The following is a 13,633-nucleotide window of genomic DNA, read 5'->3' on the forward strand; positions in this document are numbered from 1 at the left end:
ATTCTTCCTTTACTGTTTTCATTTTTTCGGGAAATATCTTGCAAGTCAATTCTTGTGTTGTTTTTATTACTTTCATTTATCAGAGTGATTATTTTAGTTACTAAAATAAAGGGTTCATCTGCATTACAAGTAAATATTATCATCAATGTTACTGCCTCAAGTGTATCTGAAACTAAGAATGCACGTCAAGAAAGAAAAAAAAAATTCTACTTGTTTACAGTAGCTAGAGATGATGGGATTGAAACCAGTTGGAAACCAAAATTTCATAAACTGGTGTAAACTGGTTTTAATGTTGAAACCAGTTTGCCTTATGTCAATGTGGTTCAATTTTGGTTTTCAAACCATTCATAGTGGTTTGGTGTGGTTTTTATCTGGTTATTAGAAATATCAAACCATGTCCATCCCTGTATACCAGTATTTTTTTGCCTGCCAATCTAATTTTGTCTGAATTTATGTAGGCAAACCAAGATCCATAATATTGGTGCAACGCTTGTTGGTGTTGACAAATTCGGTAACAAGTATTATGAGAAACTTGAAAACACACAATATGGTTAGTTTCAGCTCCCTGCTGTCTGTCTCTCAACTGTGCATATGTATAAGGGTTTAAGAATTACACATGGCTGAAAGCAGTGAAAATAAACCCTTAGGGTGTGTGTGGTTCAAGTATTACTTTGTTACAAAGATTCTATTTCCATGGGAATCATATATACCCAAGGGGAAGGTGGAAATTGAAATGATGGTATTTTGATTTCCTGGAATCAAATTTGGTTGGGAGTAGCTTTTCAAACTTTGAACCAAACATGAACATATGATATTCCCATCTTAAAATTCCTAGGAATTATTTATAATTCCCCTAACCACACACACTCTTAAAGTGCATATAGGCAGGAATGGCCTTGTTCTTAGGAGCAACCTGACTATGACATAGTGAACAAGAAAAGGATATGGTGAAAATGCTATGGCTTTCTTAATACTGCCCGGAAAATGACAGTTCTGTTCTACTGTCCTTTGATGGCCCATGCAACAATTACACGTTACAGTTCGGCAAAGTTAAAGTGGGTTGTGTGCTAAACAAATGGTTCAAACCTTAAGAACTAATATGCATCCCCACCCCTCTCCTTTCTTTTCTCTTCTCACTCATGTCTGGAAATCTGCCAGATAGTTAGCCTTGAATTTCAATATGAGGTGTGCTCATACATGCTGTTCGGTTCCTTGAAATCTGGCAGGAAGACACAGGTGGGTTGAATATGCAGAAAAGAGTAGATATAATGCTTCACAAGTTCCACCTGAATGGCATGGTTGGCTCCACTTCATTACTGATCATACAGGAGATGAGGTAAGTTCAGTTATCCCTAGGTAGTGTCATCTGGTCTGCAAATTCGCAGCTCCTAGATAATAATGTGGGTTTTGTTGCAGCTTCTTTTGCTGAAACCGAGAAGGTATGGTGTTGAACACAAAGAAAATTTATCAGGAGAGGGTGAACAGTATATCTATCACTCCAAGGGACATGCACTTAATCCAGGACAGAGAGACTGGACAAGGTACCAACCATGGCAATCCAAGCTTGAACCATGATTGCAGTCTATCTGTGTTGAAAATTTTCCTGAATGTTGGTTTTTGACATTCTGGATAAATGATTTGCATTCGCATTGAGGGGGGGTGCTTTTTCCCGTTGAATAAAATGAATTATTAGCTATTCTGTTCGACAAACTCACTTTGTAATTTAAGAAATCGCAATCACATCTTAATATACTACTTAAGCTATATGCATGTACGTATGAAATCCACGTCTCTCGCTTTAAAAATCATTTTCAATGTATTACGATTTACTATTACATAGTTCCCACTTTGAAAATAAAAATATTCATTTGAGGTTACAATGCTCATTTTCATTTTTGGCAGAACACATTCATATATATGGTGAATTATGTCCATCTTTATTGTAATTACGGTACCTATGCAGTAATATTAAAATTATTTTTTTTTTATATTTTAGTAATATTTTTTAAGAATACTATTTTAGAATATTATAATCACTATATTCATTGTAACATAAGAATTCTAGAATAATCCTATATATATATAAACATTAAAAAACTGAACTCACTTGAAGAAGATTAGAAGAGTACTAGAGAACAAATTTTTAGTTGAAAGTTTTGAATAAAGTTGTCCAAATCTTTGTGGATGCTTAGATGATTAAATCTTGACCAACACATTCGCCCGTAATCTACAAATACAATCATGGTATAATTTAACTGCGCAATGTATTTTAGCAAAGCTGTTTCTTTATTTTTTAATTGTTAGAAGATAATTTCGTCGATTGATAGATAAATGGGATTCCACAAGAATGACCAAAAATAATTTAGTAAAGTTCCAATATAAAGGAGACTAGAAATTAAAAGAAAGCTGAAAAAACCGCAACCAATTTTAATACAGTTCTTGATATTTAACAATTCTTCTTTCACCCCCTCGCACTTGAAAAAGACCAGTCTCAGACAGTTCCTACCATGAAGCCATCTTCCTTACCAATTCCCAGGGACTCTGTCTTTATATGAAAACAAGCTGCTACGTATTTCATTACAATCAGGACTGTAATATTTCTTGTTTCTATCTACCTCCTAAACATGCCAGAATGTTGTAGTGTTCTGCAGTAATCCAATATGGTTGGGGAACTCTTTATTTGTTCCCATATCTTGACTGAATTCTTCAACCATTCACGCTCAGACACAGGTCTCGTGAAAGATGGCGGCTTCATCGATAAAATCTATCAGACAGAAAACACATCCCGCTGTGTCAGAGCAAAGGTAATAATATAACAGAGGCTAAAAAAATTCGTAATATAAACGAGGCTAAAAGTTAAAAATTAAGAGTAATACACATTGTGTGTTTAGAGGGGAGGGGGGAGAGAGATAAAGAAAGAGACCTGATCCCGTAATTTCCATAATGCAGATATGTAACTTTCATGCCGAGCTCTTGGATTTTCTTCCTTTTGCTTGAATGGGATCGCATGCATATTTAGCATGCCAGAATCCATATGACTTGTATTTTGTTCCCCTGGCTTGCTTCCAGTGTGTTCTCTCGCAAATGAGGATGCTTTGAAATACTGCAAAAGTGCCCTTCTCAACTGCACAACATTTTTGGGAGTAAAGTCTTGATCATGCAACCTATAAAGCTCAAAAGAAAATACATATTAGTGTTTTTTCTCTATGCAACAATCTTATTTTAGTTTAATAGCAAAAAGAAGTGGGGACAAGCTAGAATAGTGATAATATGATTTTATACATTATATCAATGTCAGCCAAATGACTCATGGAAACAAGAAATACTCTCTTGCACTTAATTTTTCTTTACCAATAATCACAACCGACTAAAATAAAAATATTAGTTAGTTCCTCTTTGCTTTGTGATTTTCTTTATTTTACGTTTGTATATAGTTTGACAGTGTGGACATACATATAGTTGGTAACACAGACCATATTTCTAAAAATCTTTCTAAACTTTAAAGGAGGAATTCCTGAAAAATTTTAAGTTCAACCAAGATATTAGAAGAAAAGGGAACTGGTCCGGCAAACAAGTGGCTAATGAAATCATACAACAGGGTCGTTAATTATTCACCATTTCTCATTCAGTAATTCCCTCCATGTTCTTTCATAGTATTAGGGATATTACTGTGTTAGTCAGAGAGTTAGAGATTATTACTTGTTAGTTACAATTAGTATGCTAATAACTTATTTATTACCACTTTATATAAGGATGAATCTCTATTGTAAATTCAACGATTCTCACAATTTGGTAAATCTTACATCGTATATTTTCTACTTTATTATCTCTTTTCTCTGAATACCATGGATATCAACACAGTTTGATGACACATTACAAATAGAGAGATTTTTCTTACTTGCTGTGTACAAACACAGGGGTAGCCATGTACTCTTCACGTTCAGGAACTTTGTAATCTTTTTCAAGCCCCAAATTAGAGCTCTGTGAAAGTGATGAAGCCGGCAAGGATGGGTCTGGTATCCCATGCTTCAACAAGTCAGCCTACAAGATAACAACTAGAGTGTGGTCACTCCTTTTTATACATTTATGGAAGTGTATCTGCAAAATATGTACAAGGATTTTAAATTAATCAAGACGGCCTAGAAAATGCTTCTCTGCCAACAGCCAAATATTTCTCTTTTTTTTTTCATCAAAAACATAATTTGCTTGTCCATACCAAATGAGTCATGTAAAATTTACAGAACTCTGATAAACAAAGACCAATCAAGTAACTATTATGTTTATTATCATCTGAACCAATCAATAAAAGAAATAACAGATTCCAAAAGCATAAACGAAATTTGAGAGTGCAGTTGTTGTTATTCTGACAGTGAATGCATAGAGCATATAGGAAACGATCCAAACTAAGAAGAGCCTATGACCTAAATTTTGCTATACATTACTCTCTTTTTTGACCTCATATAAGTTTGGATGACAGGAAAACCAGATCACATCAAACAGTGGTTATAAAAAGTTAAGGGGTGGTACCATATCCATATTTCAAAGGTCAAGTAAAACACTAATAAGATGAAGAAGTAACTATCACCATGATGATCATTGTAAAATGTAATGGATGGACCTTAAACCATTTGATTTTGCATAGTATAGTCCAAACATTGCAGCCAAACCGTTGATATATTTCCCCTGATTAGATAATCTTACGCACACACGATTAGCCAATACAAGTAGAAGATACCCATTGAATGCATTCAAATAACAAATGACACAACAGGTAAGCCTATCTTCTGAATGACAGCATAGTTTGCACAGCATGGAAAAATTACTTTTTTTTAAGTATTGTACAGGAATTGAACCATCTGTAACAACAACAAAAAAGTTGAAGTAAATGACATACCGTCAACATCAAATGCCACATGCTATCATCATGAACTCCATCTGACACCACCAGCACAACATGGCATATAGATGCAAGTAGAATAGCAAGCTATAAAGATTCCTTGCAGCACCACAACATAGTCAAATTCATCAGATTATAGCAATACAAGTAATAGAAGTTATCAATTGTGATCAAGTTAATACATGATTAGATTTTCATCGGAAAGAAAGAGGAAAAAAATTGGGAGTCAATGTTTACCTGAATATTCATAATCTCATGAGCCAATTCAGCTGACAGTGATTCTCCAGTTATCACTGAAATCGTCGAAGAGCCATCCGGTCTCATCATCTCGGCTAAAACCGAAGCACTAAACACAGGCTACAAATGCAAAACAAAAAGCATAAACCAGAACACAACAATTCAAGCTACGAACTAAGATATCATGGGTGGCATTTTACCTGAGTATCAAGAAGAATAATACGTTCAGAAGATACCCTAGGTTCAATGCCAGTAGAACAATGCCTTGCCATGGCTCTGGTCTCTTCAGACTGTGTGGAAAAAGGTGGTAGCATCCCTGTAAGCTTACACACACATCAAATCATAGTTGAACACATGGATTATGGAAACTACAACACAGTAATCAAACTCAACTAGGAAAACGTTAATTCAATAAATTAAATTGCGTGAAGAATAAACTGACCAGGTGAAGTTGAATCAAAACCATAAATTTCGTTCATAATAGTTGATTTTCCAGCTCCAGATGGCCCAATCACCCCAATCACAGTGAAATCAGTATTCTCAGTCAAAAACTGCGAACATTTTCAAAATCCAGTTGCTAAGTTTACTTCTTCTTTTTTTCCGGTCTCTGTGACCTAATTGTAAAGACTATAATAGAAGCAAAGAAAGACGAAGGCAGAGAGGGATTTACAGGGAGAAAGCGATCGATGTGGAAATCCCAGGAATCGGAGAGAAGGTTGAGGGATGCAACGGAAGGAAGACGAGAACGGAGCTGCGCAGCTTCATCGTCGGCGGCTCCGCCACGGGAAAATTTACCGGTGACGGGACCGCCGGCGACGAGCCCAGGCTTTGCTAGAAGGATCTTCGGAGAAGAAGATGTTTCAGAAGCCATTAATTGGTTATTCAGCTTCTCAGCTTTCACCAAAACTTTGGTACAGTTCAGTGTGGGTTTTTGTTCTTTCTTCTCCTTTCTCCGTTTGGGCTTAAAAGAATTTAATTTTAAAGCAATACAAATTAGATTTCCATGAGTTTTGGCACAAAAGTTAGATTTGTTGGCCTTTATGCAACTGCAAACCAAATTTGAAACATGGGTTTGGGCTGTTTATACCCATTTCCAAAAAAAATCTTTCTTTTTTATGATTTTTTTTTAAATTCTTTATAAGAGCAAAAGTGATTTTATGCTTGGATATCTCATGTAAAAAGATATTTTTATTTATAAATTATGTTTGGGTAAAATAAGATAAAAATACTTTTTTGTCTATTTATTATGTGAAAAATATTTTTTTTAAGAAAAAAGATTTTTTTAAAAAATATAAATTATAACTTCTCAAAAAAAATTTTTATTTTTTAGTATTTTTACTTTTATTATTAGAAAATTACCAAACAAATTAAAAAATAAAAAAATCTTTTTTATTAAAAAAATATCTTTTTTCTTGATTTAATAGCGTCCAAACAAGCACCTTAACCACCCATGTATATATTGTTTAGGATTGGAAATTGTATGATTTATCCTACAAGAAAATAAATTTACACATATATCTAGGGGTGTTCAAATATAAATCGAGATAAATTAAATCTTTTATTCAATTTAATCTAAACCAAAAACCAATTAAAATGGTACTAATTTGAATTTAATTGTGACGCGGACCAAATGTTAGTTCAGAATTTTTCAATAAAAATCGCTTCATCAATAGTATAGTTCTAAACCAACGAATGATCTGTGCCAGAGTTTAGTTTAGAAGATTGTCACAAGTTTAAATCAATACAAACGGTGAGTTTTAAATTTTAAGTCATCTCTCAAAAGAATTGCAGTGAGGTATGCGCATCATTGGTTATGAAAAAAATTATTTTTGATAGCAAAAGACAAGAAATTAAATGAAAAGAAAATAAAAAACAAACAAAAAATTCAAGTGCTAAAAAGTATTTTGGCAATGATTGAGAGTTAAGATTTCTTATTAAAGTCATTAACTACAAACATGACATTTTTTTTTATCAATTTCTTGCAAGGTTCTCAACCACAAAGGGAGAGATGGCATCACTATAGATACCAAACAAACAACACTATCATAACCAATGTATAAGAAGGATCATGCACAAAACAACACCTAAAATAAAACACCTTCTATCAGACTCAAACCACCACAACTCCAAACAAAATACTATCCACTCCACCAAAGAAGAGATGCCTTGTTCCAATCTCTAAAGTCCCTTCGGCATGGCCATCAAGCCAAAAAAAGAATGGAACCACACACAATCCAAAAAAATCTGTATTGCTAGCAGCAGCTACTTTACCAGGAACGGTCACACCAATAAATTCTTTGACAATCTTCAGATTTTGTCAAGTTTCTCCAAGAGCTGAAGTGCTTGAAATCAATCAATTTTGCAAAATGAATCTATAAATTTTCTATATTGTAGCAAATTCAAGAATTTATTTCTTTCAAAATTAAAGTTTCATTGTTTGTAGTCTTTTCTTGATGCCCACTGCACTAAATTTAGATTATTTAACATCACATGCAGGTCTCAATTTTACCAATTGACTCCTCCAAAATAAATTGTATCACATTTTTTACTCCTTGAATTTCAGCAGCTACCAAATTACCTGCATCATAGAACTCACAAAGAAAAGCCACCAAATAGTTATTTGTATTTGTAAGATATCTTCTAGTTGCAACCAATTGCTTTTTATGGATAAAATCAACACAAAGCCACCAATGCAAACTGTTTTAGTTACTCCTTTGGGTTATATCTCTCTTCATACTTATTTTTTCTAACTACACCCTCTCTTGATTCCTCCCTTTGATATAGTCATCCCACTCTTTTCAATAATATTTTATTTCCTCCCAAATGTCCTCCACTTTATCTATTTTATTATGGAATATCTTTTGATTTCTCTTCCTCCAAACCACCCAAATAATCGCAAACCAAAGATTGATCCATCTCCTCCTTCCGCATATACTTGCTTCTTGATCGCACCACATCTCCAAAAATTATTTTAGTTCTGCTGGTTTAACCCACTGTATTCCTCCCTCTTGAAATGCTTTTGCCTACAGAAATTTCACCAACTAGCAATGAATAAAGAGATGATTTTTATCTTCTTCATGTTTTTCACACAGCCCACAAGTAGTCTCACTCTCTCCTATAATATTCAACCTTGCTGACCTTTTCTTTGTGTTCAACCTTCCCAAAATCGCAAACCATGCCATCATTTCCACCCTTAGTAGAGCAGCTCCTCTCCAAATATTATCAAAGAAGTGTTTTGATTTGGCAAAACCAAGGGTTTCCCCTTCTACAGCATTTATCATTGATTTGATAGTGAAGCTTCCATCTGTCGTGAATGTCCACACTACTTTATCTTCTGTACATGCATTTAAGAAAATATTTTGCAAACAAGAATGTAATTTCTCACAATGTTTACGCTCCCACTCAAAAAAAAATCTCCTCCACCGAAGGTTCCAGTTCCATAATAAACCATCCCAAAAACCACAATTTGCAATCACTTCATTCTTGTTACTTGATATGACAAAGAGTCTCGAAAATTTATCTCTAAGGCTAAAGTCTCCAAGCCACTTGTCCTCTCAGAATTTTGTTTTACTCCCATTTTCCACGGACATCTTTAAACCGTGATCCGCAATCGTCTCCACAGGAACAATTTGCTTCACACCATTAATTATGTCTTTCCAAGGTCCAGTAGATTTAGGGACCTTAAAGTCATGAAGAGATTCTTTTAGCTTCATATCATTGCAAGAGGCCACAATCTGCTTCCAAAGGGGTTTATCTTCGTCTGCATATCTCCACCACCATTTGAAAAGTAACGCTGCATTTTTAATATTAATGTCCCCCACTCCTAAACCTCCATGCTCTTTTGGTTTTTGAATCTGACTCCAACTGATCATTGGCATCTTCTTCTTACCATCCTTCTTACTCCAAAAAAATGCTGGTTTGAGTGTAATTATTTTTTCTCCACTGCTTTGGGCATCTTGAAGAGGCTTAAATAGTATATTGGGAGATTATTTAATACCGCCTTAATCATTGTTAGCCTTCCATCTCTAGACAGAACTTTCATGAAGAACTTTTGAGCTTCTTGTTTGATTCTTCTTGGATTCCTTACTCTTCATTCACCGCATCTTAGCTCCACCACTTGTTTTCTTCGATTTTTAATTGATGCCATAGTATGGAAATATCTTGAATTTTTATCCACCTCTTTAATATATTTCTCCCTCGACATTTGCTTCCAATATTCTCCTTTTCTCTTATACCATAATTCTAGTTGACCCGTCAAAACCTTCCTTCTCTCATCTCTCTAACTTGACTTCCACTTTGGCTATTTCTTCTTCAAATTTGTTTATCCTTGCATTGATGTTCCCAAAAACTTTTCTATTCCATCTTGAGATGTGCTTCTTCAATAATTTCATCTTGTCCTGAGTTGGAATGTTGCCCAACTTGAGCCATTCTTCTTTGATCATTGGAATAAATTTTGGATTTGAGAACCAAATATTTAGGGACCGAAAAGGCTTGGGGCCCCAATCCGTAGAATCTGATTTTAGCCATAGCGGGACATGGTCAGATTTTGAGCGCTGCACCACCTCCAATTTGGAACGCGGGAACTTCTGAATCCACCCTGGGTCAACACAAATCCTATCTAATCTTCTCGCTTGACTTCTCCTTCTCCACGTGAACTTCCTACCTTGTAAAGGCAAGTCCACCAAATTCATCTCTTCCATCCATACTTTGAAATCTGCCATACCTATCTCACTGCCTCTTTCACTGCATCTTTCATTAGAATTTAGCACTTTATTATAGTCTCCAATAGCAATGAAGGGGACATTCATACTTCTTTTTACTCTAATGATCGCCATACACAACCAAAATTGTTATATCAAAATTTTCCTGCTTTAGTGTTCCCCTAATACAGATCTATCTACTTTCCACTCTCCTTTCTAGATCTGTGAAGCAATCTTTGTCCCATATACATAATAAACCCCCGCTAGCCCCAATAGATTCTACCGTTACCCAGTTAAAGTCTCCTTATCCCCACATTTTCTTCACAATATTCACATTTATCTCTTTCAATTTTGTTTCAACTAAATCCAAAATCCAAGGATTATACTTCCTCAACATCTCTTTCACACAACCTAACTTTTCTTTACTCCCCAGGTCTCTGCAGTTCCAAAACACAATCATTGAGTCAAGATTAAATCACCAACCTGGTTTAGAGAGGGTTTGTTTTTGCCTCTGACCCTTGCTCTGACGTTGATATCTTTAGGAGTCTTTCTTGAGTCTTTTCTTACTTTCATCAGGAACTTCACTGGTTCTTCCTCGTTATCGCATTCCATCATAAGTTCAGAACCCATTTTCTATGATTTGATTGTATCCCCTTCGATGTCGTCTTCCTCATCTCCTTCATCAACGTTCCGTCTAACCGTTTCTTCTTTTTTGCAGAGTTTCCTTCCCCCACTTTGTCTCTTCTTGACCTTTGTTCTACCTCCTTTCTCTTTTGTGGGACTATTTTTTTTCTATTTTTTGCAACCACTAATGAAACCTTCTTTCTCGTTGTTGCTTCTGGAGTTTTCTTTTTTCCTATCGTTGCTTCACATGCCTTTCTTTTTCTTCTCTTGTGATTACTTTCTTTAGCTTGATCCATTTCACATCTTGTTTCTTCTTCAAGGGCTCCCATATTCAATTCTCTTTTTTTAATGGACTCCTCAAAGCCTGGTGGTAAAGTTGGGCCCAAAAAAGACTCTTCTCCCTTTAGCCCATACTCCTTTATTTGCATCTCATGACTTGGGCCTCCTTTTAGAGCCCATTGAGTTTCTTGGATGACTTCAAGAGAGATTCTATCATCAAAGATACATAGATCCAGAATTTTCAAGAGGCATTAAAACTTCTAACTGTTGCAAGTCTAGACAAACACCCCTATCTTCATGTGCTTCCATATCTCTATGTAACAGAACTTGGTCATCATTTAATTCGCCTCCCTTCACATAAATATTCTTGATATTCTCTCCACCTTTTGCCATGTCATCATCTACTTCCTCAACTCCTTTTACTTGACTTTTTATCTTCTCTTCCATTTTTGATCCATAAAGTTCTTCATTATTTTGCTTTTCCATCTCCGCCACCAAATTGTTCTTTCTTTCCCAAAATGTTACCTTCTCCACCCCCATGTTTTTTTTTTTGTAAAAATTTCATATTTCTCACCCTCCACCTCTAACATTACCCAGTCATTAATCGGTAGACCCCAGGATGTGTCCACCAAAGCTTTGATCGAGTCAAGGTTGTGTCGTTCCATCGAGCTATCTTCTACCTTTACCACTGTACCCCCAAATGGCGGCAATTTTGTGAGCGTTCTCCTCACACCACGCATGAAGAGGAATCCCAAACATCTCAATCCAAGCTTTGCGAGATCTATTCATTTCACCCACCGTCCTTCATCTAATCTCTCCGAAATAATTCAACAAAAAGGCGATTTAAGAGTTTCTAACATATTTTTCTCCGAATCAAAAACCAACAACATCTTGAAGGATCCTAAAGGCTTCACTTCCTTCAACGTATGCCACTCCTTGAACAATATTGTAGTTAAATCTTCTGCTTCTAAGGGGGTAACTGATTCCCCCACAATACTTTTTTCTAACATATTCACCATGTTGCTGTCTGATCTTCCTCTTATCTCTCCAAGCATCACTAGGACTTTTTTATTTCTCTCTCTATCATTCATTATTCCTTCCTTGATCGGTTGGTTCATAAGGATTTGCTTAAAAGATCTTCCATCGATGTTCTGCTTCATTTTGTTTCTTTCTTCATCTGTCTCACCTTCTGAATTTTTCTTTGAGACCATAGTTGTTTTATCTTGCCCCAATTGTTTGTCTCCATCTAATCCTCTTTTATATCTTGCCTCCGCGACCAATAGAGATGCTCCCATCATTCTCAAACCATTTAGTTCTCTAGCCACTCTTACCGCATGATTCTTGTATGCAAACCTTACAGAAGCGAATTTGAGTCTTGTTTTTTGCCTCTGTTTTTTTGAGAGATAGACATCAACTACCTGTCCTTGCTGGCTGAATATCTCCCATAACCATTGGATTGATGTGTCTTCATGCAGGTTGTCTACAAACACCGGAAAAGATCTGTCTTCTAATTTCATAAAGCTTTCAGTCACCTTTGTGTTGTCTCTGTCACTTTTGGTTGCTCTTTGGTGTTTATTTGGTCTATCATGTGGGATTGGACTCCGATGAGTTATTTTCCTTCTTCTTACCTCTACCCATTGGCTCCCTAAACCCTCGTCCACTCTCTGGTTTTCTCTCTCTACTCTCATCTCACTTGTTTAGTATTTTTAGCTTTCCCCTATTTTTACAAACATGACAATTAAGAAGAGTTAATTCCATTTCGTCATCCCCAAATATTGGAAAAAAGTCAAATAGGCATAATTGATCTTAATCCACAAGTTCTAGCCAATTCACTAATTAGACTTAGTGAAAAACTAGCGTCAGTAGAAACAAAAGCAACTAACAACCCTAGATACCAATCAATATTGGACATCAATGACTCACGGTCACTTAAGTCCTCAATTCCAAGTCAAGAATGTAAAATTCTACTCTAAAATTAAAAAAAGGCACTTCAACAAATACTTGAAAGGCATAAAAAAAGTATGATAAATTGTAAGAATTATAAAATCTATATCTACCAAATTCCAAAAAGTAATAATAACAATTAAAAAAAAAGAAACAATAAACATGAAACATCTCAAATTGTATTAAAGGAAAGTAAAATTCAACAAGTGTTCAATAACTAAAATTAACCAAAATTGAGAAGGTAACAAGTAAAACTAAAGGTATGGGTACACACAACCATGAAAATGTTCAATCTTCATTTCTTCGTGAATTCTCCACTTTAACATGCTTTTACTCCATTTCTTCAAGTCATTCTTGCTTTCCAAACCTTAAATCACTTAAACAAACACATCAAGGCATTGAATGGGATAACAATAAATTAAATTTAGTAATTTTCAAGCATAAAAGCATGTTTTTCACAATTAAGTACATTTAGCAGAAATTCACAAAAATATGCAATTTCAATGAATAAATACAAGATAAGTTGATAAATTCCACTTTTTTAAACCCAAAATTCATCATAAAATATGAATTTATCATATTGAATTATATTTTTTATAAACCGCATATATCAGATCAAATTTTGGATCTATTTCTCAAAATCGATCAAATCAAATCCAAACAGTATAATATGTTATAATAATGATATATTTTATTATTATATTTATAATTTTACTTATAATATGTTCAATTTGTTATATATTTTTATATTATTTATGTCTTATTATTATTTAATAAATATTTTATGATCAAGATAAGATTTATTTATTTATTTTAACTAATCTATAATTTTATTTATATTCTTATGTTATTGTTTGGTTTTTCAAGATATTGTTGAAACTTGTTATATTATTGTTGGTTATTTAAAATTTGATGTTGAGACTTATTATGTATATTTAATTTTCTTTTAATT

The 13,633-nt window shown here is 34.5% G+C and overlaps 2 protein-coding genes across 3 annotated transcripts in view; one reads left to right on the forward strand and one right to left on the reverse strand.

Moving 5' to 3' along the window:
• The window catches only part of LOC107483346 (probable NADH dehydrogenase [ubiquinone] 1 alpha subcomplex subunit 12), a 2,449-nt gene extending 739 nt beyond the window's left edge, over positions 1-1,710 (forward strand). Inside the window, exons 3-5 of the mRNA XM_016103969.3 lie at positions 459-550; positions 1,227-1,336; positions 1,417-1,710. Of these exons, the coding sequence (XP_015959455.1) occupies positions 459-550; positions 1,227-1,336; positions 1,417-1,575 (361 nt within the window). The 3' untranslated portion in view covers positions 1,576-1,710. The remainder of the gene's footprint in view (positions 1-458; positions 551-1,226; positions 1,337-1,416) is intronic.
• A 648-nt stretch (positions 1,711-2,358) lies between these two features.
• On the reverse strand, positions 2,359-6,077 carry LOC107483345 (uncharacterized). Of its 2 annotated transcripts, none has more exons than XM_052259821.1 (8): positions 5,805-6,077; positions 5,577-5,685; positions 5,371-5,450; positions 5,135-5,254; positions 4,895-4,984; positions 3,899-4,041; positions 2,924-3,164; positions 2,359-2,764 (listed from the first exon to the last, which is right to left on the reverse strand). In XM_052259821.1, exons 1-8 carry the CDS (start codon positions 6,003-6,005, stop codon positions 2,612-2,614), a joined length of 1,137 nt encoding a protein of 378 aa, XP_052115781.1. In that variant the 5' UTR covers positions 6,006-6,077; the 3' UTR covers positions 2,359-2,611. The 2 variants fall into 2 exon arrangements, with proteins under 2 accessions (XP_052115781.1, XP_015959454.1); XM_016103968.3 differs by having other exon boundaries at positions 5,335-5,450; positions 5,805-6,076.
• Positions 6,078-13,633: the final 7,556 nt, after the last annotated feature.

The sequence above is a fragment of the Arachis duranensis genome, chromosome 4 (genome assembly GCF_000817695.3).
Source record: "Arachis duranensis cultivar V14167 chromosome 4, aradu.V14167.gnm2.J7QH, whole genome shotgun sequence".
Taxonomy (NCBI): Eukaryota; Viridiplantae; Streptophyta; class Magnoliopsida; order Fabales; family Fabaceae; genus Arachis; species Arachis duranensis.